General features: G+C 36.0%; 1 protein-coding gene across 4 annotated transcripts in view; it reads left to right on the forward strand.

Annotated features, from left to right (window-relative positions):
- Positions 1-21802, forward strand: part of CDC14A (cell division cycle 14A) — a 49288-nt gene that overhangs the window by 16483 nt on the left and 11003 nt on the right. For 2 of the 4 annotated variants that reach the window (XM_063165604.1, XM_063165606.1), the window contains exons 5-13: positions 1965-2044; positions 8145-8211; positions 10343-10405; positions 13000-13087; positions 14693-14923; positions 17035-17173; positions 18466-18628; positions 19207-19319; positions 19901-19948. In XM_063165604.1, coding sequence (XP_063021674.1) covers positions 1965-2044; positions 8145-8211; positions 10343-10405; positions 13000-13087; positions 14693-14923; positions 17035-17173; positions 18466-18628; positions 19207-19319; positions 19901-19948 — 992 coding nt within the window. Of the gene's footprint in view, positions 1-1964; positions 2045-8144; positions 8212-10342; positions 10406-12999; positions 13088-14692; positions 14924-17034; positions 17174-18465; positions 18629-19206; positions 19320-19900; positions 19949-20969; positions 21087-21802 lie in introns of all 4 variants that reach the window. The other 2 variants (XM_063165605.1, XM_063165603.1) reach the window with 2 other exon arrangements.

Genomic DNA, 21802 nt, shown 5'->3' on the forward strand with positions numbered 1-21802 from the left:
AGTATTTTTGATCACATGGATACTTTAACCTTCCTGGAGAGACTTCTATGTGTAAAGTGGCTTCTCAAGGGGTGCTCCTTTAGGGAGGTGGACAGGTGGTCATTTCATTTGTCTCTAAACTGTCTTTGAAAACTCTGGATGAGTTTTAGAGAAACCTGGTCATCACCCCTTAACTCCATTTATTTTATTACATAGGGAATGGCTTTTGCAGATCCCCTCTATGTTTCTCCATGACCATTTTCTTGAATGTTGAAAATCCAAATTGCTTGCCTCTAATTGACCATGTTAGGATGAATTGCTTCTCATGTCAGTAGTGAGATTCAGACTGGGAAGGAGAAAAGATTTTCCCACAGCCTTCTTTAAGTTACTAAACCAGAGACAGGCAATAGTAAACTACTATGGCATGTCCAGTTATTTCCTTGCAGGGGTGTTTTATCCTAATTAAAAAATTTAATTTAGACATCTCAGCCCTAGCTGAAACATGAAAGGTTTGTTTGCTGGTAATCTAAGCAGCTCTAGAGGGGATCTGTTCTATATACTTCTGATTTTGTAAATGGCAGGTGCAGGTGGGAAATACCCAAATCCAAATTGCATTTGAAATACTGTGGATAAGTGTTAAGGTGGACTTGGAAAATACTGATTGCCTTTTTGTTCTGTAAGCTTTTTAGGAAATATGACATGAGTTTTCCTGACAGCAGGTACATGTGGCCAGTATTGCTACATGTCATGTGCCTATGTAATGGCATAACTGTGAGGAATTTCAGCCACATCATCACTCAGAAGGCTGAGAACATAAAAAGGAAAGTCTCAGAGAAAAATAAGTTCAGTACTTATTGAATCTGGATTTTACAAGTAGCAGTGCCACATAGTGAGTTACAGTAGTGACAGTGGGGAAAGGGAAGAAAACCTTGTAAAAAAAAACTGCTCCAAGAGAATGGTTAATATCTATTAAGTAATTTTTTAAACTTTTTGCTTTTTGCAAATTGCTTTTTGCATATCAAAAAAAGCTTCAGCTTGTCCAAACTATTCACACTGGGATTTTTGTGTTGTTAGGGGTCTTTTTTATTTGTGCATGTTGCAGAAGGAAAGCACTCTGAAGATTCATCATATTAAATTAAAAATGAAGCTAAGTTTTGGTTGCTGACTTTTCATTGATACAGATGAGTCAGAAAATGTCTCCTTGATTTTTCTTAATGGAATTCTTTACTTTTTAGGTGCTGAAGACATACTGTAGTATTTTCCTCTTCATTTAATTATCCTTCCTCCTTCAATTATTGCATTGCTCTTGATATCCAAGATCCTTTTGATTTTTTTCAGGAGCTTGTTCAGTGGTTCTTTTCCTCTCCTCTTTCCTTTTGTGTTCTTAATATCTTTTTGCTGCTTCCTCCTGGTTTCTTTATTATGAGTCTTTATGAGCTGTGTAGACAGACATGACCAGTATTATGTTCAAAGTGTCATGTGGGAATGTCTTTGAGCAGACACAGCTTTGGAGGGCCAGAACTTCTGTCAAATAAAACCTGTGGTATTGGCAGAACATGTGGTACAAATTTGCCCCTAATTCCATGATAAAATGAAACTCACTTTTTTCCTGAAGTTCTCTGAACTACCCTCTAAGGATATTTTGTCTACAAGCAAGACTTTAGGCTTTAAATGTAAGCTATTTTACAGTAACTCATGCCACACTAAAGTCTCTCAGTTGCAGCAGTATGTGATTTTATTTCCAATTTTCTTTTTTTAAAGTATGGAATTTACACAAAATAAAGGTTTTGTTGATTTCTGTTGATAGCTGAATCTTTTCTTTGTGTAGGCATGTCTTTTCTGGTCTGTATATGTCACAGGAATTGGTCATGAAGGAGGATAACAGGCATTCTTATGAGTTTAGTGTGCTGGAGGAAGTTCCTGTCAGCCTTTTTAGGCTCAGAGCTGATTTATTTTTTCCCCCTCTCTTCCTCCATCCCTTTTAGGTTATATACTTGAAGAAAACACCAGAAGAAGCTTACAGGACGCTTGTATCAGGATCTAATCCACCATATCTTCCATATAGGTATGTGAACACAAGAAATGGGGCTACTTCTATGTTTTAAAATTTGCTAAAAATTATGGGGTTTAGATTGCCTCCCAAAAAGGTGTTTCATGTCTGATACAGGTATTGAATGAAAATGACTCATCTCCAGAAAAAAAATTTTTTACATTTCGTGTAATTATTTGCTGTTTGTGGGAATAATAAATAATTTAGATTGATCCAAGTCTTAAGTAAGACTCAGTCTAGCAAATTGTCAGGTTTTGAAAATACTTCTTAGCATGTTTGTGATTTAGCACTTAAACATTTTCTTCATAATGCATTGTTTTACTATTTGGGATTAATTCAAATATTTGAAATTACCTAGTCCCTAGCTAGTGAAACTTACAGGATTGAAGGGGGTTTTATGCTGTTATATTTTCTCTATTTTACAGCACAGGTACTGATATTAGGGTTACAGAATGTTTTCAGTGAATCATAGATCGTTTCTGTCAATCTGTCTTTAAACTCTGTGCTAAGGTCACACTGAGGCTTGAATCTTAAGTTTTTTTAGCTGTCATGCCTATCTAATAGAGAGACTTCCAAATATATTTCATGGTGTGGACTATGAAATACCCTTATGCTCTTTGAATGAAAATACCTCATGATATTCTTATGCAAACACTGGCAATAAAATAGAACTGCAAGAAGGTCAATATCCTCTCTTTTAGGGGAATCAGCATTTTGCAAGTAGTGTTCACTGTCAGCCAATGCATTCGTAAATGTAGACCTACCTTGTCTATATCAAATTCCTCTGATTCTTCAGCCACTCAGCAAAGGAAGATCAGGTTTTCTCTTCTCAGACTTTGCACAGAAGCCAGATGCATATGAACTGCTGGGGTGGTAGATTTTCTTTTTTATGTCAAGACCAGTTTGACTATGAAATCTTAAACCATCAGCTACATTTAAAGAAAAGGTATTAAATCAGTGATAGCTTTTATTGACAGAGAATTTATGCACTGATCTGAACTATGATAGCTCTCCAGAACCCAAGAAGTTTACTGAGCTACTGGTATCCACATTTTTTTTCAGCTAATCATAAAAGATACTTGGTACAATGCATAAAAAATCAGTTATTTTAAACATGTCAGTGTTTTTTAACGTCTCCAAGTTCTGTATAAGATACAGGGGTCATGATCTACATTAAACAATGTCTTGGATGTGCCTTAGCATTGCTTCCATGAGGATCTGCTTCATGATCTTCCCAGGCACAGAGGTGGTGCTCACCAGCCTGCAGTTCTCTGGCTCTCCCTTTCTACCCTGTTTAAAAATAGGAGTGATGTTTCCCTTTTTCCACTCACTGGGGACTGGGCCTGTCTGCCATGACTTTTCAAATATCATGGAGAGTGGCTTTACAACACCAGCCAGTTCCCTCAGGACCCTGAGGATGGATACTTCTCATCAGGCCCCATGGCTGAATAGCTGCATCTTGTTGACCAACTAAAGATATTTACAGTTTGGAATTGTAGTAAATTGATTTGTCTTCAGGTTTTTCTCACCCCTGCCAAGGTGAAAATTCAGGTGTGTAGAAGAGAGGTTTTGACAGAGTGAAGAAACTTACTTGTTAGGTACCAAAATGATAAGACAGAAAATTTGGGAGGAGTAGTGTGTTTGCAGAACAGTCTCCAGGACCCTGTTTGCTCCAATCAAAGGCTCTAGATTCTTGCCTTGCAACTAATTCCTTATAATAGTGATACTGATAGTAGCAGCAATGATAAGAAAATGCTGTTTCTGCTTGACTGGTAAGGACTAATGAAATTAATTGTCTCTGGTTTCTTGTGAGGCTGATTGGAACCACAGTAACAAATTTAATGACACAAAACAATTTCCTGTTAAGTGTAAATTGATTATTCATAGGCAATCCTTGTGAATTTAAATTAATGAAATTTTATTTCAGAATAGTTAGCTACTCTATAATCATCAAAGGAGGGATCAAAAAAACAGAAGACAGAGCAAGATTTTCTGGAGATAATTTTATATTATATTCAAAAGAGCTTTTTTGTGTTTCCCTGAGAAGAGTATAGTACCCAAAAACATTGAAGAAGGCAAAGTCCAGCAAAGGGACTACTCAGGTTTTGCTGTCTGGGTAGGCAAAATGATTACAAAAGATTAATTGTTTAATTCCATTTGTCAGCTTCAGGAGAAAACAGAAATAAATTTATGGAGTAGAATATTCTGCAAGATAACTTCTTTGCAGTCTTTTTCCAAGTGTTTCAAGCCCTAGGTTGCTGTGAGAGAAATTATTGTCTAAAGCTAAAGCTTTTGACAGTTATGGGGTTTTTGTGGTGGGTTTTGTCTGGTGTGGGTGGGATCTGGTATGTGTTTGGGCTTTTCTTGCTCTGTTTGGGTTTTTTAAGGCAAAGCTTTGGCAATGTTAGAGGGATACATTCTTCTTGAGCTTTGCTGTCTCTAGAAGGAATATAGTGTTGGGAGCTTTTGCTAGAATGATTAAACATCCTGATTTCTTGAGCATTCTTTCTTGCATGGTGTGGGGCTGGCAAGCACTTATGTTTCTTTTGGATCTGCTTTGCCCTATGTCAGCTCTTGTCTCTGGATTAGAGCCTAAACAGATTCTGTTACCTGCAGTGTACTTTGTCCTGCTGGGGAAGATGGGTGTGTAATCTGTACTGGAGGGCAGACAAAGAGGAGGGAGGAAATAAAATGAAGGATTGTGATAAGATAAGAAGCTAGATGAGAAATGGGAAGTCTGACAGGGAGGGGCTATTTGGGTATGGAGTTCACAGGTGGAGGTTGGTATATACAAGGATCTCAAGAGTTGCTGGTGCTGGGAGAAGGGCAGGTAGATCTGATGAGGGTCTGCAATGGGACAATCTAGATTAGTTGGGAATGGGAAAGAAATAATTTAATCATCCTCTCTGGTGTTTCAAAGCCTTTGGGACATTTCCCCCTGCCCCCTGTTGCAAGATAGGGCACAGTACAGAGGCTCAAGCCATCGAACCTGTGCTGGAAGCAGTAGCCTTAGGCAGTGTCTGCTTGGCAGAGTCAAGGTGGTGCTGTGAGCAAGTTTGCACTCTTTGCACACCTTTAGTGTCCTGAAAACAACTAAAATAACTCTTGCTCAAAACATAACCCAAATGTCTTACCTTTTTGCTCATGTTCTAAGGTCTATAAAGGAAGTAATTTGGATATACTAATCATTGCTGTTCAGTATTTACTGACTTGAATTTATTCTTGCAGCCTGGAACTCAGATGTTATATAACTTCTGTGGTATAGGTCATGTCTGTTTGAATAGTTTAAGAGTTTGTCAGTGAGCAATGATCAGTTAAGTGTTACAACTGGACTGTTTAACAAGTTTGTTAATTTGATACCTGAAGTGCCCTCTATTTGGAAAAAAAAAAGACAATTTTGAATAGGGAGAAGCTGCAGCATTGTCAGATTCTTTGTGGAGTACTGAGGTAGGTTTACATGAAGGCAGCACTGAGAAACTGATCTACTTTCATGTAGCTGAGTGACCTCAAAAAGCCCTAATCGGCTTAGGTCTTCAGCTGCTATTTCATTTAAAGACTGCCTCAGCAAATACAGTTCAGGGCAGGGGTGGAAAAAATCAGATTGCTCTTCTTACAAAATTCATGGAAATTTGTTTTGTTTTTATGATAGAAAAACTAAAGATAACTTGGCAGGGTAAGGCACTACTGTCTTTGAGACACTTTTGTCTTATTTTTGGCTGATTCACTGTCACTTGGTGACGCTCTAGTCTCTGGAAGATCTTATACTGTATCTTCTCACTTCCATTTAAAAAACAGTGCTAACACCACTTAAAATTGTCGTGAATACCAGTTGCCTACTAAGGAGCAGAGTTTCAGATTTTTACCTCAAAATACTTTGTATTGATGAAAAAACAAATATATTTAATACTATTATGTTCAGTCTCTAAATAATGACAATAATATCTGAGATAGATTTTATTTCATAGCTTCTGGGGTTTGTTTCTTTATTGGCAAGTGCTGGGGAAGCAAATTGTTTTGTTATTGACAGTGTTTAGAGGTTTGGTGAAAGGGAAAGCATTATGCAGTATTGAGGTCAGCTACAACTGTGAAATCAGATGTGGGATACACAGCTCTGTAATGCCAGCTCAGATTCATACTGAATCTGCATCTAGAAATACTCATATTGTTTCTCATTTTGAAAGTGAATAGAGTTCTGTCACTGTCTGAAAAGTAAGGTGGCTATTCATTTGGCCCTAAAAGACTCCAAGGATACTGTAATGAAACGTGATCAGCACCTACTTTAATGGTGCCCATCAGGAGCAGTGAGGCATTTGAGACACAGGTGCTGGAGGCAGTCCATGGCAGCTGCCAGCATCTGTGTGCAGGCCTGCTAACAGCTGCTGTGGGCACTGCAGCTGAGGATACCCTGCAGCTGGAATTGTACATCTAGGTCAGCTTCACCATCCTCCCTCCCTCCTTTGTCGTGCTTCTTATTAGTGGATTAGGGATTATGTGGGTTTTTTCCCCCAGCATAGTTTTCATGTACTGCACTATCAGATGCCTTATCAGTCAGAGAAGTAATTATATACATACAGATAAAATAAAAGTTATATTCTTTTTACAACAAAGCAACGTACAAAATAGAGCTTGTCTCCTACAACCATATCTTCTATTCATGTTTCTCTAAATGTTTAATTTTGTGGTTTGCATTTGTTGATTTTATTTCTGTCAGCCCCTCCAGAAAACTGGTGCAGCTTTTAATCCCTTTCTGCTATGTATGTGTTCCCATCAGAGCCCTTAATTTTTTTGCTTGCAAGACTTTTTTGTTTGCTAAAAGAATTTTGTGCTAAAATGATCTGCTATCATGTGATATTCAAAATAATAATGTTAATCCATTATCTGTCAAAAATGTATTGTCTGTAAAATTCATTTATTAAGTTTTGATATGTTCTGTTTGTTCAATATAGTGAAAATAATTTATGGCCTCTCATTTTTAAAATTTCTCTGTTGGAATTGGGTATGGAAGATTCATACACACTTCAAAGTTCCCATTCCAAAACATTATAGTTAAGTATGTTTTAATAATCTAATAATTGGAAAGCATTTTTAGATTGGCCTGCCTGCAATATGACACTAGCAAAATAATAGCTTTTAATTTTCTTAAAACCATTTTCTATGAACACTGCTTGCTCAAATCTGCTAAACTTACTCTGCTGTTAAAGAATAGGAGAGAATTTTCTACTCTTAAAGTACTTGAGATTGAAGGAGCGTATCAAAAACTTCATACTACTTATAGCAAGTTTTATAAAAAAAACAAAGTTTTCAATGTAAGATTGAAATTTTGAATCAATTATAGATTAAGTATGTATCTGTCTGAACCTAAAATTTTACTATTCTGATAAATTGCAGTTCTTAGGACTCTGTATAAGATAGCAAAGAGAAAAGCTGTAAAATATTTTTTTTCCTTAATGATAAGGAAATTATCTGCTCAGGCAGAGTTTTGTTAAAATCAAAGTGGTCTGAAGCAAACATCAAAAAGTACGTTTTCATTTTTCCACAATACTTTTGTTTGGTGGTGCATGTTTGATGGTGAGTCTTACTTCATCTTTTACAGACAAGTTGTAATTTTCATGTGGTATACTGAGGTCAAGTAATTTTAATTATATCAGGATAACTTTTAATCACATCTGTAATTGGGCATCAAAATGGAAGCCTGTAAATTAGTTCCAAGCTATTAATCTTATTTGCCTGCCCCTTTTAGTGTAGCTTAATTAAGACTTGAATGTTGGTTTAAGCAAACTGTGCTTTATTTGCTACTATCTTTACACAATCCAGAGGGGATGCAAACCTTCCTGTTCCAGGGTAGCATAAATAATTTTGTAAAGAGCATGTAGTTACCTGATGTAAAATATGCACCCAAAGTAGCTTGTAATATTTAACTGCATTTAGTCTGAGCTACATCTTGGGTAGGGGAGTACTTCAGTCTGAACAAGTTTCTCAAAAGATGTCTTTGAACTTTAATTTAGAGTTCTCCAAGGGTATTGCATATCTTGAATGTATTCTGTTGTGTTCTGCCTTTGCCCTAGTTCTTAAAATAATTCTGTGTATATTAAATTCATTTGTATTAAATCTATAGGGATGCTTCATTTGGGAGCAGCACATACAATCTTACCATCTTGGACTGTTTACAGGGAGTAAATAAGGTAATAACATTTTTTCTTAGCAAAACAGGTTTAAATTGATTTTTAAAACATGAAGAAAATTACTGTTTAAATCGAGTATAAAACCTGGTTTCAGAGCACATTTGTGAATGAGTAGTGATGAAACCTAAGTTACTGAGGAGTGTGTTTGAGTACTGATGGTGGAGCAAGGCTGCACTTTGACGGCCTGGTCTGGCCTTTGACAGCTTTTTGAACTTCACCTGGTGAAGTGGAACATGAAAATGCACCAGGCCTGGCTGGGGACAGCTCTTCATGCAAGACACTGTGCTGGCTCTGCTGATCATTTATAGATCATTTATAACCTCTGGTGAGAAGGAGTGACAGGTTGATGAGGTCAGTGAAACAGATACCTAGGTATCTTAAATCTGTGATTTAATCAGAACAGGTTTTGCATGTACTTGGCCCCTGCTTTCCCCAAAACACACGGTTCAGTGTTTGGCACTGATCTTTTGAAAGTTTTTTAAAACCAGTGAAAACTAATGTGTTCTTACTAGTGGTGTGATGTGTCACTTTAAGTAGTCCTGAGCTATTAAGCTCCAGTACTGTTCTCGTAAAAAAAATTTACATCAGTTCTTAGCTTGGGGCCTTTAAATTTTGTTTATCATTTCTCATTGTCCTTGATGAAGGGAGCAAGGCTATAGGAACAGGGCTGTACAGATACTTTACAGACCACTTGTAATTCTTAAAAGTGGCAAAACAAGTGGTTTTTAAAAATTGGAAAAAGAGAGATCAAGCTTAATATTTTTAGTTCTGTGGGGGTGGGAAAGGAGCTGTCAGTTACCAGCAAGACTGTAATTTGTGAGGCATTTTACAGATCTGAAGATCTGAAGTAGTCAGTGCAATCACTGTAATTTATCTGCAGCTAATACATCAAAAGGACGGTGAGAATCAGTTTTTCCTCCTTTGTTCTCATAAAATTTATTATTTAATTTTTGTCTAGTTCACCTACAGAGGTAAAAACACTTTGGGCAGAAAACATATGCCTTAATTGAAGGTAGTCTTAGTTTACCTGGAAAAATTTGGTGTTTGTATGTATGTCATATACCTGTAATTCAGGGGGCCTGCAAGTTGTGGAGTGCAGCCAGCCAGCCATGCTTCGATGAAATACATTTTTCAAAATCAGCTTTTCCAGTTCAGGCAACCTCTCAGTATCTTAGGTTTCATGACAGATCCAGTCACTGAGCCTATCTTGTCTATAACAAAGCTATTTTTCATTTGTCCTAAAAAGATGGTTTGTATGTAGCAAACAATGGCAGTCTGATTATTGGTTTTAAATGACAGATCTGTGATGTGTTCTTATCACACCTTAATTCCAGAAGCTTGTGTGATATCTGTTCTTCAAAATGCAATTGGTTCGGTATAAATATAGGCTGCAGAAATGTCTTTTACAAATTTGGAATAAATATTGGCTATGCATTTCATAGTCAAATAATTGTTTTCAATATGCAAATCTTTAGCACAAAAGTGGCATAATTAATAATAATAAAAATAACTGAATACAAAACTTCTTTCAGTCCTGTAATAAATACTGTCTAATGTAGGCTAGTGGACTTTATTGTTCCTGTGAAATGTGTATTAAAACAAATAATAAAATACATATTATACATGGCACTGCATTCTGTAGATGCCATTTTGCCTAGGTATTATAGTGGTAAAACTAGAGTATCATACTAAGTGCAGAAAATCAATAAACTCTCAGTGTTCAATGTTTTGTTATGTCCAACTGCATGAAAATACATTTGGCATAGGAATCATTAAATGAGTGTATGACAAAAAGGGAATTGCTTTTTAGCTTGTCATCTGCCTTACAGAAAGATCCCCACAAGGTGGGGTGTGTAGAATCAATGTTACAATTTAAGTGATATGCAACAGCCTCGTGTCCCATCCTCATGTCTTTGGAGGGGAATAATGAGTCTGACATGTTTCAGTGACATTGTTGGAGTTTTTGTTGTCTGTGTTGTTAATCTGTGCAAAATGTCATGTTGTCTTAATGTAAAAGCTTCAATAAGCCACAACCACAAACATTTAGGGATTTAGTTTTGCTCAAAAAAGTACTGTAAAGTGAAATTATATATTGTATTTCAGTGTAAACTGACACCTTGTTGCCTTTTAGGCCTTGCAGCATGGATTTTTTGACTTTAAGACATTTGATGTGGATGAATATGAACACTATGAGGTTTGTACATTTAATAATGCATTGAATGTGTTTGAGTAAAAGAAGAGTATTCAGTATCCCCAACTTAAAACATACTGAAAGCATACTTGAATTTGAGTAAAACCCAGTGTTCATATGAAGGTATGTACATGGAAACCTGTATGCTCTTTTTGAAGAACACACAGGATTACTGTCCTTGCAATTTCAGTGCATCATATCATAAATTGACTGTTTTCTTGTAGCCCTTCTGACCTCTGGGACCTCTCTCATGCTTTCCCAGCCTTCTCCCAGGACACAATCCAAGGTTTCTCAGCTGACCCACAGAATGTTTTCTTTCAACACTTGTTAGCTCCTTCTTCCATTCCTGTTAGTCCCAAATATATGATAGATTTTTTTATAGCCATATAGATGAAGCAGATTTTGAGGGTTTTTTTGGTAAGGATGCATTTTGTGAAATTCTAGTAAAGGAAATAGATCCAAAATATTTCCCATATGAAGTCCCAGAAAGCTAACACATGTATTTCACTGTTCTGCCAACTTTGCTAAAACCTAGATATAGGTACTCTGGTTGGCTCTAGATGCTTCTAGGACTTTGTAACATGCACACCTTTATCTGCTGGTAGTAAAAAGTTATCTCAAGCTACATTGCTTTAGAGAAGCTTTAAAATATGCCATGCTGTAGATGTCTGCAGTAGGCAGTCTGTAACAGAGATCTGCCTATTTCACTAAACTTGAAAGCATTTGTAGAAGGATTTCTGTATCCTGCAATGTTTCATAATGATTAGGTTCAAGAATTGGTATAGCCCTTGCAGAATTACCAAAATTAAAGAACATAATCTAAAATTTAAAATATAAAATTGCTTCTTTTTGCTTACTCCATGTACAAAAAGAAAAACTTGTTCTAAAAACAAAAGGTAGTTTGGAATTCTCTATGTATAGTAGGTATTAGTCTGCTTGAAAAAGAGTCATAAAATAATTGACCAAAGCTATCCCATTATCTTGTTTAAGGCTTGACATTACTTTAGCATGTGCAAAGTACATACATGTGAATGATGTTTATTGTTGCTGTTTGCTGGGTTTAAGAAGCAAGAATTTGGAATCATCTTTAATTTTTTGGCTATTTTTTGCTATGTCTTCTTTTTTTTTTCACACATCATGGTCAGCTTTATGTTTACTTATGTCCTGTGCTATATTTCAAAAACTTTAAATGTTCCAGATTTTTGCTATGTTAGGTCTTCAAATATGTGGTTTTGTAGACAAAAGTTGCATACAACTTAAATGGATCAGGCTAAAAGGAAATTGTTTCTTGTTTATAGTTCTTCCATCTTACTATCTTATCAAGGCAGCTAATTCCCCTTTTGTTGGACTGGAAGTAAATACTGATTGGGTTTTTTTGTAATAATGGTGTTTGCATGTACTGTCAAGCATATACATACACACATTTACAGAGATACCTGTAGTTCATGTCGATAACAATTGAAATTATTTGCCATGACTCCTGTAACTATAAGGAACTTAATCCACAAATAAAACTGGTGATACAAGTACAAAAATATCTTTAGCTTACTGAACAGGACCTCTTCCCTAAAGGGAGTAGGGGTGCTGCAGTGCTGAGGTGTCAGTCTCTGATACCAGTGGGGGGCAGGGGTCCTGCCTTGGCACTGAGATTGGTTCCCTAGTCCTTATGCAACCTGGGTAATTTCCAGGAGTTTCCATTGTTAGGGACATTGGGAGCAAGCCTAATGGGCTCAGCTAGGCAAACAGTTGCTGAATTGATTACAGTGATGTCCATTATCAGAACCTTTCACTCATTAGGATGTTCTGATGAGCTGAGAGCTAAAAAAACAAGCTTAATAATGCAGCTGAACCGAGTGCCATGTCCTTAAAAGTCATGCTGAGAATAACTGCATTGCCAAGCAAGGAATGAGCAGTCTTCAATTAAAGAAAGAAAAGAAGGCAGTTTGGAGCTGCAGTTGATGTTACGTATTTCCAAAGAAGCTTTCATTTTCAGCAGTGACAGAATTTGAAGAGCCTTTTTAGGTTTTCATTTAAAAGTGAGCAAGAAATTCAAAATGTCATAGTTTGAAAGTTTATTAACATCTACTGTCTTTATTTAATTTACACTTTTCTTCTGTGATTACTGGCTCATCAGAGCTTATGCCAATATGTAAATTTCAGTTTCTACAGGGAAAGGGTAATTATTTTGAAGGCTAATTGGTTTTTAATTTGTTTTCTGTGAAGTGGTTTTTTAGCTAGTGCCTCACAAGGAAACACGTTTCCATAATTTTTGATTAAAACATAGAAGAATGGTGGTGTTTGTCAGTATTATTAATAGGTGTCCAGAAACACTGAACCCTCTCAAGGGGAAATATCTTACATAAAGGATCTTTCTGCTTTTATTGGAAAACTTAAGCAAGTTTTGTTTACATTCAATTTTATTAAGATCTGAGGAGCAGTTTAATTTGTCCCATATAGTTAAGCTAGCTAATTACATTTGAAGTGTTTCATTTTAATGCCACAAGAACACAGTAAAGAGTAAAATAAAATCTTGAGTAATTTTTTTTACCTTGAATATACAGATATTAAAATGTTTTTCTCTTCTGAAATTTTTGTAGCGAGTGGAAAATGGTGACTTCAACTGGATTATTCCAGGAAAATTTTTGGCTTTTAGTGGACCACACCCGAAAAGCAAACTTGAAAATGGTATGGTGTATGTTTAATGCTGTGCTCTGATCTTATTTTTCCAGCATGTAAAACCATCATAGCAAAAGAGCAGAAGGTAATATAGGATTATGGATCAGTTTTAATCTTCAGAAATAATCATCCAGTGAGCATTGTATATATGCTTATAGAATTTAATTCAAAAAGTTTTGGAATTCTTCTTTGCCAGAAGAATTTCAATTGCTCTAACAGTCAGTAACTTTGCATCCTGTGACAAAGTGCCTGAGAGACTCAGGTCACTTACTGTCCTCCTGGAACCTGACTCCTGATACAGTAAGTGTGCAGGCCAAAGGTGAGTTGCATTAAACACAGAAGGCTGAGTTAAGGGTTTTATGACACAGACCAGGAAAGACTGTTAAAAGAAGCTTGCCTTTCCTACTGAAGATACTTGGGGTAATGTGAAGAACCTGGGGAATGTGATTCTAGTGGAATAAAAACAAAAGAAAAACTTGACTGACAGGAAAAGTAGAGATTTGGTCCAGCTAAAAGGAAAATCAGTCACTTGGAAAATCATCAGGTTTTTTCTGAATTTGACTATATTATTTGTGCCATGTCCTGTTGTTTATGTGAGAATATTTTCTGAATACCTACCTGCCCTCCCCATCCCCTTCTTCTGCTCCCTCATGTTTCTTTTATGACTGAAATCCTTCCAGTTAAAAAGCAACCACTGAAAATTTAAACAAAATCCAGAAAGAAAATATTTTGGTTGGTTTGGGTTTCTTCCCTAATCATTGTTGCAGCCCTTTCTTGCAGAATTCTTTTCTAAATTTACCTAAATTGTTCCATGGAATTTGGAAAGCCTGTGTTTTATTTTTAACATATATAACTGAAAATTCTTAAATTAATGCACTTAAAATCCAGTTATGAAACTAGAAATAATCCTCTCCCAGGTGATTGCAAGTACACATTACAAAGCTATATTTTTCTAATTATCTTGTGATTTGAATTGCACTTACTAATGCTTTTATGACCTGTCCTGAGCAGCTGTTTTGTGGTTGGTCATAGACCTCCCTCCCTGTCCCCCCATCTTCATCCAGAGGATCCTTTTGTCTCTTAACTGAGAATCAAGGCAATAAAGCTTTCTTACTTCCCAGTAGGACAGGAATATTTTTGGTACTGCAGTTTATTCTTTGACTGTTTCTCTTGTCCATAATATAAATGAGCAATCTATTTTCCATAAAAGCAGTGTTTCCTCTTCAAGCATGCTTTTATTCTTTGATCTGCAGCTTGACTCTAGATAAACAGCTGTTCTGAAATGCTGAATTCATACATGTCCCCAGATTTATGTATAAATCCCCTTGCAGAGAAGAATGAGGGCTTAATGTGAGACAATACAGTGTTTCACATAGATTTTGTTTTAACTTTTTGCCTCTTAACACTTTTTTATAATAAAAGCGGTCTTACTGAGCATTTTTGGACAATTTTTTATCATCTAACATGTCTATTCTGAATAAAATATTAAAGCATTTTTAGTATTAGTGTGTTTATTATTCAAGAAGTTTTCAGGGGCTGTTTTGTTTAGTAGGATTTTGAACTTCATGAACCCTGGACATTAAATTACTATGGCCTGATTTTTTTTTTTAATAGGTTATCCTCTTCATGCACCTGAAGCCTACTTTCCTTATTTCAAGAAGCATAACATCACAACAGTCATAAGACTAAACAAAAAGATCTATGAGGCAAAACGCTTTACTGATGCTGGTTTTGAGCATTATGACCTGTTCTTCATTGATGGCAGCACACCAAGTGACAGTATTGTCCAGAGGTTCCTGAACATCTGTGAAAATGCTGATGGTGCCATTGCTGTTCATTGTAAAGGTATGTGCACCTGTTCATTTCTGACTGAAGTTAAAATAAGTATAAATCCATAGAGTGTATCCCAGAAATACAGCATTTAAGAACACTTTCAGATTGTGAGAGTAATAATGCTTTATGGTGCCAAATATTTTTCCTGTGTATATGTAGTCCTTACATCCTACACTGTTATTTGCAGGAACTGACAATCTGTTGTTCATTGTTCTGTGGGGTTTTTTTTTAATATGACTTGAAAACTTGAGATTTAGTTGATGCAGGTTTCTTTTTTTGCATTATGCTTTCACAGCATTATGATAATTGGCTAGGAAATGCAAGACACTAAAAGGTTTTCTTTGTGTTTTTGACTGTTCTACATTTTTCTGTGGTGTATGAATTCCACATTTCAAGTTGATGTGAGTTATTGTGATGCCAGCATTTCAAACGAGCCTAATTCAGCAAACCAGCCAGAAAATGCACAAAACATGCTTAGTCAAGAGAGATTAACAAAGGCTTTTAAGAGTTCAGCTTGATTTGTGTTTAGAGTTGTGTAAGGACATTGTGGAGACAAATGTCTTGCCTGATCAGAAGCAAGAATAGTACTATTCATAATTTTCCCATGAACAATAAATATACATATCAAAAATAAACAGGTTTATTTTCCAACAAGTTGTTACTGTTGCTAGAACCCAGAAGTTGTGGCATTGATAAGCTGGGAATCCCCTAATTGGCTAAATAAGGGTATAAACCATTGATTAGCAGGAGGTTGTTAGTAAGTTATTCTCCAGTCTTAGCTGCTAAAGGAATATAACATACTTGGCAGTGAGTTAGAGATGTGCTTTCTGCACTGAAGTATTTTTGGTCTTTTTTCTGACCATTTAGTAAGCAAATCAACAATCTTGTTCTTTTTGTTTTTATACCACCCTAAATAATCCACTGGTGTTGAATCAACAGTTAACTCAGGCCTAACTCGGGCAGAGTTATATTGCAGAGATGTTCTGAGCACAGCTATTACTCTAGAAACTGCTTGTCTCAGATGAGAGAGAACAGCTAATTGAAAAGGATTGTAATGGGAAGTTTGTACATTAGCAGAATGTTGGAGGAAAGAAATTAAACCAATACTTTGCCTTTTAAATGAGTCTTCAGAGCTTCACTTCCAAGCTACAATTATGGACTCTCACTAGGTGTTAACATCTACCCTTCATCCTACCTAAATCATGTTCACTTTCAAAAACATCAGAGTTAGTGGTTAAATGTAAAGAGCTTGTAGTTGTGTATGGAGTTATCAGCAGAGATGTTTGGCTGCTTGGAGAGTTTTCATTTGGTCTGTTATTGGTGCATAAACAATAGCAGGCTATTGTGAGACTGTAAATTGCAAATCCTGTATTTGTGGGAAATAAGGTTTAGATGGGGAAACACTTTACTGGTGCTTGAGACACAGAGCTAGAAAGAGATTAATTCTCACTCTCTAGTTTGAGATTTTACTGATAGTAAAAGCTAATTTCTCTGTCTCTGTTGTCCCCTTAAAAACAGGATTAGTTTGGGATTTTTTGGGCAAGGGGTAAAATTTTTTTAAGCTATTGATATCTGAAATTATACACCGGTCAACAGTCATTGCTGTTTATACAGATAACAGTGAACAGTTTTATGTGCTGGTTGCACAACAAAACTGATGCAATAAGAGAAACCCACTGAGTTGCTCTCTGTTGAGATGTGATATATTTGCACCGTGGGTTTTAGGTACTTGTGCTGGCCTCTCAGAGGTGCTTTGGTTATGGTTTTTTACTGGTATCATAAATATGAAGTTGGTATCCAGCTTGATCACAGCTTTTTAAGAAATATTGGCCTTTTTTAAACAAAGCTTGGAGTAGAATTTTTCAAGTGCCACGAGTGATTGCTGTTATAAGTGTTCTTTTAAACCTTAACTTTTCCAAAGTATGAAAGATTTGTCTCTGTATCCACAGAGCATTGAAGTTGAATTATGTGATAAATGGGACACTGACTCAGAAATTATTTCTTCAGATACTGATACAGTGAATAGCATTGCATGGAAGTTTTCTTACATCTCATACTTTTATTTGATCATTCTGGAATGCTCATCCCTTCATATGTGGCTGTTGATTCTTGTGTTTCTGCAGCTGGCCTGGGGAGAACAGGAACACTGATTGCCTGTTACATCATGAAGCACTACAAGTTCAGACATGGTGAAGCCATTGCTTGGATAAGAATATGTCGCCCAGGCTCTATTATAGGACCCCAGCAAAACTTCTTGGAAGAGTATGTATATATATAAATATATATAAATATATATAAATATATATAAATATATATAAATATATATAAATATATATATATATATATATACCTTCTTTGCTCCTCTCCATCCCTGTCCATCTTGCACTGTTTATAGAATCTAATTTGTCTACTGACACTTGTAAGTTATTGCCTGTTCAAAAGATTTAAGGGTAATTAATAGGGGATTGAAATCTGAGTTACTCAGAAGCAGTCAGCTTCTGTGGAGTTCTGTGCATTTTGTCCCCTTAGAGGGACACAGGGCCTCAAGACTGAATGTTTCTGTTCAGGGGAATTTAGGAGTTAGTCAAATGTGTTGGAAGTGGACAGATGTGGACAAAAGAGGAAATCAGCAAATAGAATTTATTAAATATTGTCATTGAAAGAATAGTCTTTAAATATATTATATACCATCTGAAGTGCTTACCTTTTGCATTTATTATTGAGCAAGTTTAGGCAGTTGGCTCAGAACCATTAGCTCTGAAGGTTTGCCATAATATTTTGTTTCCAGACAAAGATTTCCAATGGAAGTGTATTCTGATGTACTTCCTCACTATTTTCTCCTTTGTTCAGTGTAGGAATTTAATGTTGTTTCAATAGTATGTGATAGGGTCTCAGTTCTTGGATGGAACTAGCAGGACTGGTACCTACCCAGCAAACTTCCTTATTGAGGAATAATGCAGCCTCATCAAAAATCTGCTCTGCCCATGCACATTGTAGCAAAGAAATTGTTATTATTTTTATCACCTGTGTGAAGTATATTTTCTTTCCGTTCCTAAAAATTTACATAGAGTTCTGGTGAACTCTACATGACTACATGCACTTGCAGTGCTCGGGTCAGCTGTAGTTTCACTGCACAATATCTGTATCCAGAAAACTCCCACTAGTAAGTTGCAAAGTTCTGTATCATCAGTTATGCCACACATGATGTATATAAAAACACTGGTTTATATTATTTTTTAAGTTGTGTTTTAAGAGCTTTAGAATATGATTGCAAATTCCTGTTTAGTTAACACCTTTCCCCAGAAGGATTTGAGAAAATGAAGTTTTAGTACTGTTATGACTACAGACTAATATGGTGATTCTGGAAGGGGTTTTTTTGCTTTTAAGTTTTGAGGTTTTAAAACTTTTTGTGCTAGACATGTAAATTTGTTTCCAGATGATGATGTGTGGAAGATTCAAATGTTGGCAGTCTGTAAGCATGACGTGTATTCATATGGTTTTTTCTATGTTTGCAAATGTGCTGATGTGAATGGCTTTGGTTTTGTGTCCTGAAGGAAGCAAGAAATGTTATGGAGGGAGGGAGAGCTCATCCGATCAAAGCAGAAACAGCAAGGAGGAGTCGTTGATGGAAACATTAACAGAGTTCTTTCTGTCTTAAATGACATTTCCATCACTGACAACCTGAACAAAGCACCAGATTTGGATCAATTCAAGGAGGTAAGTGTCCTTAGGAAAAATTTCAAACAGACTTGAAGCTGAGCTTTTAACAACTAGCTATAGATTATTTCTAAATATTTTTAGGACATAATTAGAACAAATCTCCACTTAATAAAAAAGATCAAGTAATATTTAAAACTGTTACAAGTAATTTTTCAAGCTTCCAAAAGTTTCCATTATTTCAAGTCATTGTCTCAGGATTTTCAGTTGTTTTCTTGAGCATGAAAGAAAACAAAAAGTCAGCTTTCCTCCTGGAAACCAAAAATCTGCTTATTCCAAGTTTTACCTAATAATAATGCAGGTGTGTATAAATGTTCAACAGACTTCTTGAAGTAAATAAGCGCTGGCATTAGGCTTGAGCATCGTGAACTTTGAGGTCAGGTTGTGCAGAAATGTGTGTTTGTACATAGGCACATTTCATGTACCAGCACCATGCAAAGAGTGGTGCCATGTGTGCAGGAGACACTAGAGCAGCCTTCTGGGTTCTGATCTTTGTGAAGGGAGACACTCAGTGCTTTCAAACTATGCTGCTCCTAGGATTTGATAGATTCCCTTGCTTGCATGCTTTTGTTTCCCAGAATGATTCTGAAGACAAGGATGTGGAAGCTCAGAATGGGATGACACAGGGAGATAAGCTGAATGCCTTAAAAAGTCGTAGACACCCTTCTTCTGCTACAACTGGAGCTCTCAGGTAATTATACCAGTCTGAGGTCATTTGCAGTTTTAAATTCTGTCCATGCTATCAGATCCCTGTGACAAGCACATGATCTTGTTTAAGGCAGTGGTACTACCTGTACCACCTTCTGTGGTGGAAACTTCTCCAGGTATGAATCTATTAGTTGCAGATTTGGTTTGTTAATCTTTTCCTTCTCTCCTTTTTTGCCCTCTGCCTTCCTGTTTAGGGATGCCTTTTTACTGTGTAGCAGTAAAAGATAATGTAAAAAATACTTGAAAACTTTTAAATTTATATCTAGTATTTTAGAACTTATGACTTGAACAAAATATTCTTAATCAAACGTGGTCATCTTTCTTTAATTACTTTTCTGTACTCCTTATAGAAATTCAGAATTTTTCAGAATCAATAAAAATGTGAACTTTGAAATTAAACCTGGAAAAACTTTTTGTTCTTTTACTGTAAATTAAAGCACTGTTTGTTAATAAGTCTAAGTCTTATTTTTATATTTTAAGCCAACCTGAGACACACAGATATGATTTGGCAGAGGGGAAAGGTTTTTTATCCTCAGATAAAGATTGCTGCTTTTGTTTCTTTAGGCTGCAAGACTTGAAACTGAGCACCTGGTCAATATCACAACCCTTCAGGTACTGACTTTAAAATTCTAGTTCTAAACTTATATCACTTGACTAGGTCTTAATTTTCAGTGTTTTGGATCATTGCTAATCAATTGATGTGATCACTATTTCAAACTTCTGAGCACAGGCAGGTAACAAACCTTTTTAAACACCTGCAAACTGCATGCTTTACCCCAGTGAATCTAAAATACAATACGTAAGATAAAATTTCTGTCATTATCAAGCATCACTACTGAAAAGAGCACATTATTTTCAGTTTTGTGACCTGAATTTTTGAGTTGGATTTTTCCAGATGGCTAGCACTGGAAATTTTCCAGATGGCTAGCATTTCTTGGTGTGTAATTAAAGCTGCTCAATGTCATTTTCCTTCTGTGCTTGTAGTTGGAGATCTGTACCCAAGTTTTTTCATCCTTTAAGGTCTGATTGTTGTATCCCCTGATCTAGGGCTAGAGAAATTTTTTTTTTTTAATTAATTAATTAACGTGGACAGCTGTAATAGTAACAATTTGAGTAGTCCAGTGTAACATACATACCGGTCATTATCAACACATGAAGGATTTTGTCATTAAGAATCCCACCCTAGAAAGAGCTGCATGTTCTGTGCAACTTTGTGGAAATTTTCATTTGGAAATGATGCTACAGTTTTGGGTTTTTCTACTCATACTTGCTCTATAAGCTCCAAAAGTACTCTTAATGAAGTTTACATTTAGAGTTCTAAAATTTATTATAAAACTTACAATAAATCTCTAAAAAATGGACACTTGGCCTTCATAAATTATCAAAGTGAAAAGTAGCTTGTAACTTTTTAATAAGGTGCAGCAGGGGAAATACTTGGAGTGGATATCTGAAAAGTTTTTTTTTTTTTAAATATGTTTAAGCAGGCAAACTTGAGTTTTTGCTGTTGAGTTCTGAGACTTGAGAAATCACACTTTTTAAAATACCAGTCTGTGTACTGATAGATTACATGTGTTGGAGATGTATATTTTAATTATAAAATCTAGCTTCTCATGGAACTCTGCACTCCTTTTAGACTGAGTACTTCAGGTGGCACAGAAAGATCCAAGGCCTCCAGAGTGATGGCACTCAGTTCACCATCTGCAGAAAGAATAAGCAGAATTGCCGCGTCCTCAGGCGCTACCCTTAAAAGGTTTTTTTTTCCTTCTTCTCATTTTGGTACAAATGCTTGCAGTATCCTACAGTGGTTGTCAGCACATCTGCAGCCCATGAAGTGCTTGCTCTTCTTGGCTATAAGAAGACTTAAATTTACTTACAGTGATTTGCTGTTCCACTAGCCAAACTTCAGTTGCCTACAGATTTAAAAAAACAAGCAAAAACCAAAATCGGTCCTACTGACCTGAGTTTTATACAGATTGTGCCATCAGAAACAGCACTGTCTTGTTCAAATGGGTTGTCAAAGTTTCTTTCACTTATCTCAGTTTACAGATGCTTTGTAGATATTCCCACCAGTCTATATACTATTACTCTCAGCATATGGAGTGGTAATTAATTTCGTTATGAACCCTTGATTTATTACTATTTAGCTCCATTATAAGTGTTGTCCTAAGTTATTATATATATATTAAATGATACTCAGAATAATTGATACATTTTTAATAAATATGTGCACAAATATTTGCCTGAACAGAGTAACCAGCTTGAGATATTTCAGGACACCCTATTTCTAGTCTCAAATTCTGTCATATTACTCCTTGGTTACTTGAAGGCTTGTATCACAAAACTGATAGCAAGAAACAGAGCAGGAGTTCTTAAACTGTTCCATGTACACAAACTACTTCAGTATAAATCAGACACTGCCTAAACCTTTTAACACCATCTCCTGCATGCATGTGTGGTTTGACAGAG

This window comes from Melospiza melodia, chromosome 11, assembly GCF_035770615.1.
Source record: "Melospiza melodia melodia isolate bMelMel2 chromosome 11, bMelMel2.pri, whole genome shotgun sequence".
Lineage (NCBI taxonomy): Eukaryota > Metazoa > Chordata > Aves > Passeriformes > Passerellidae > Melospiza > Melospiza melodia.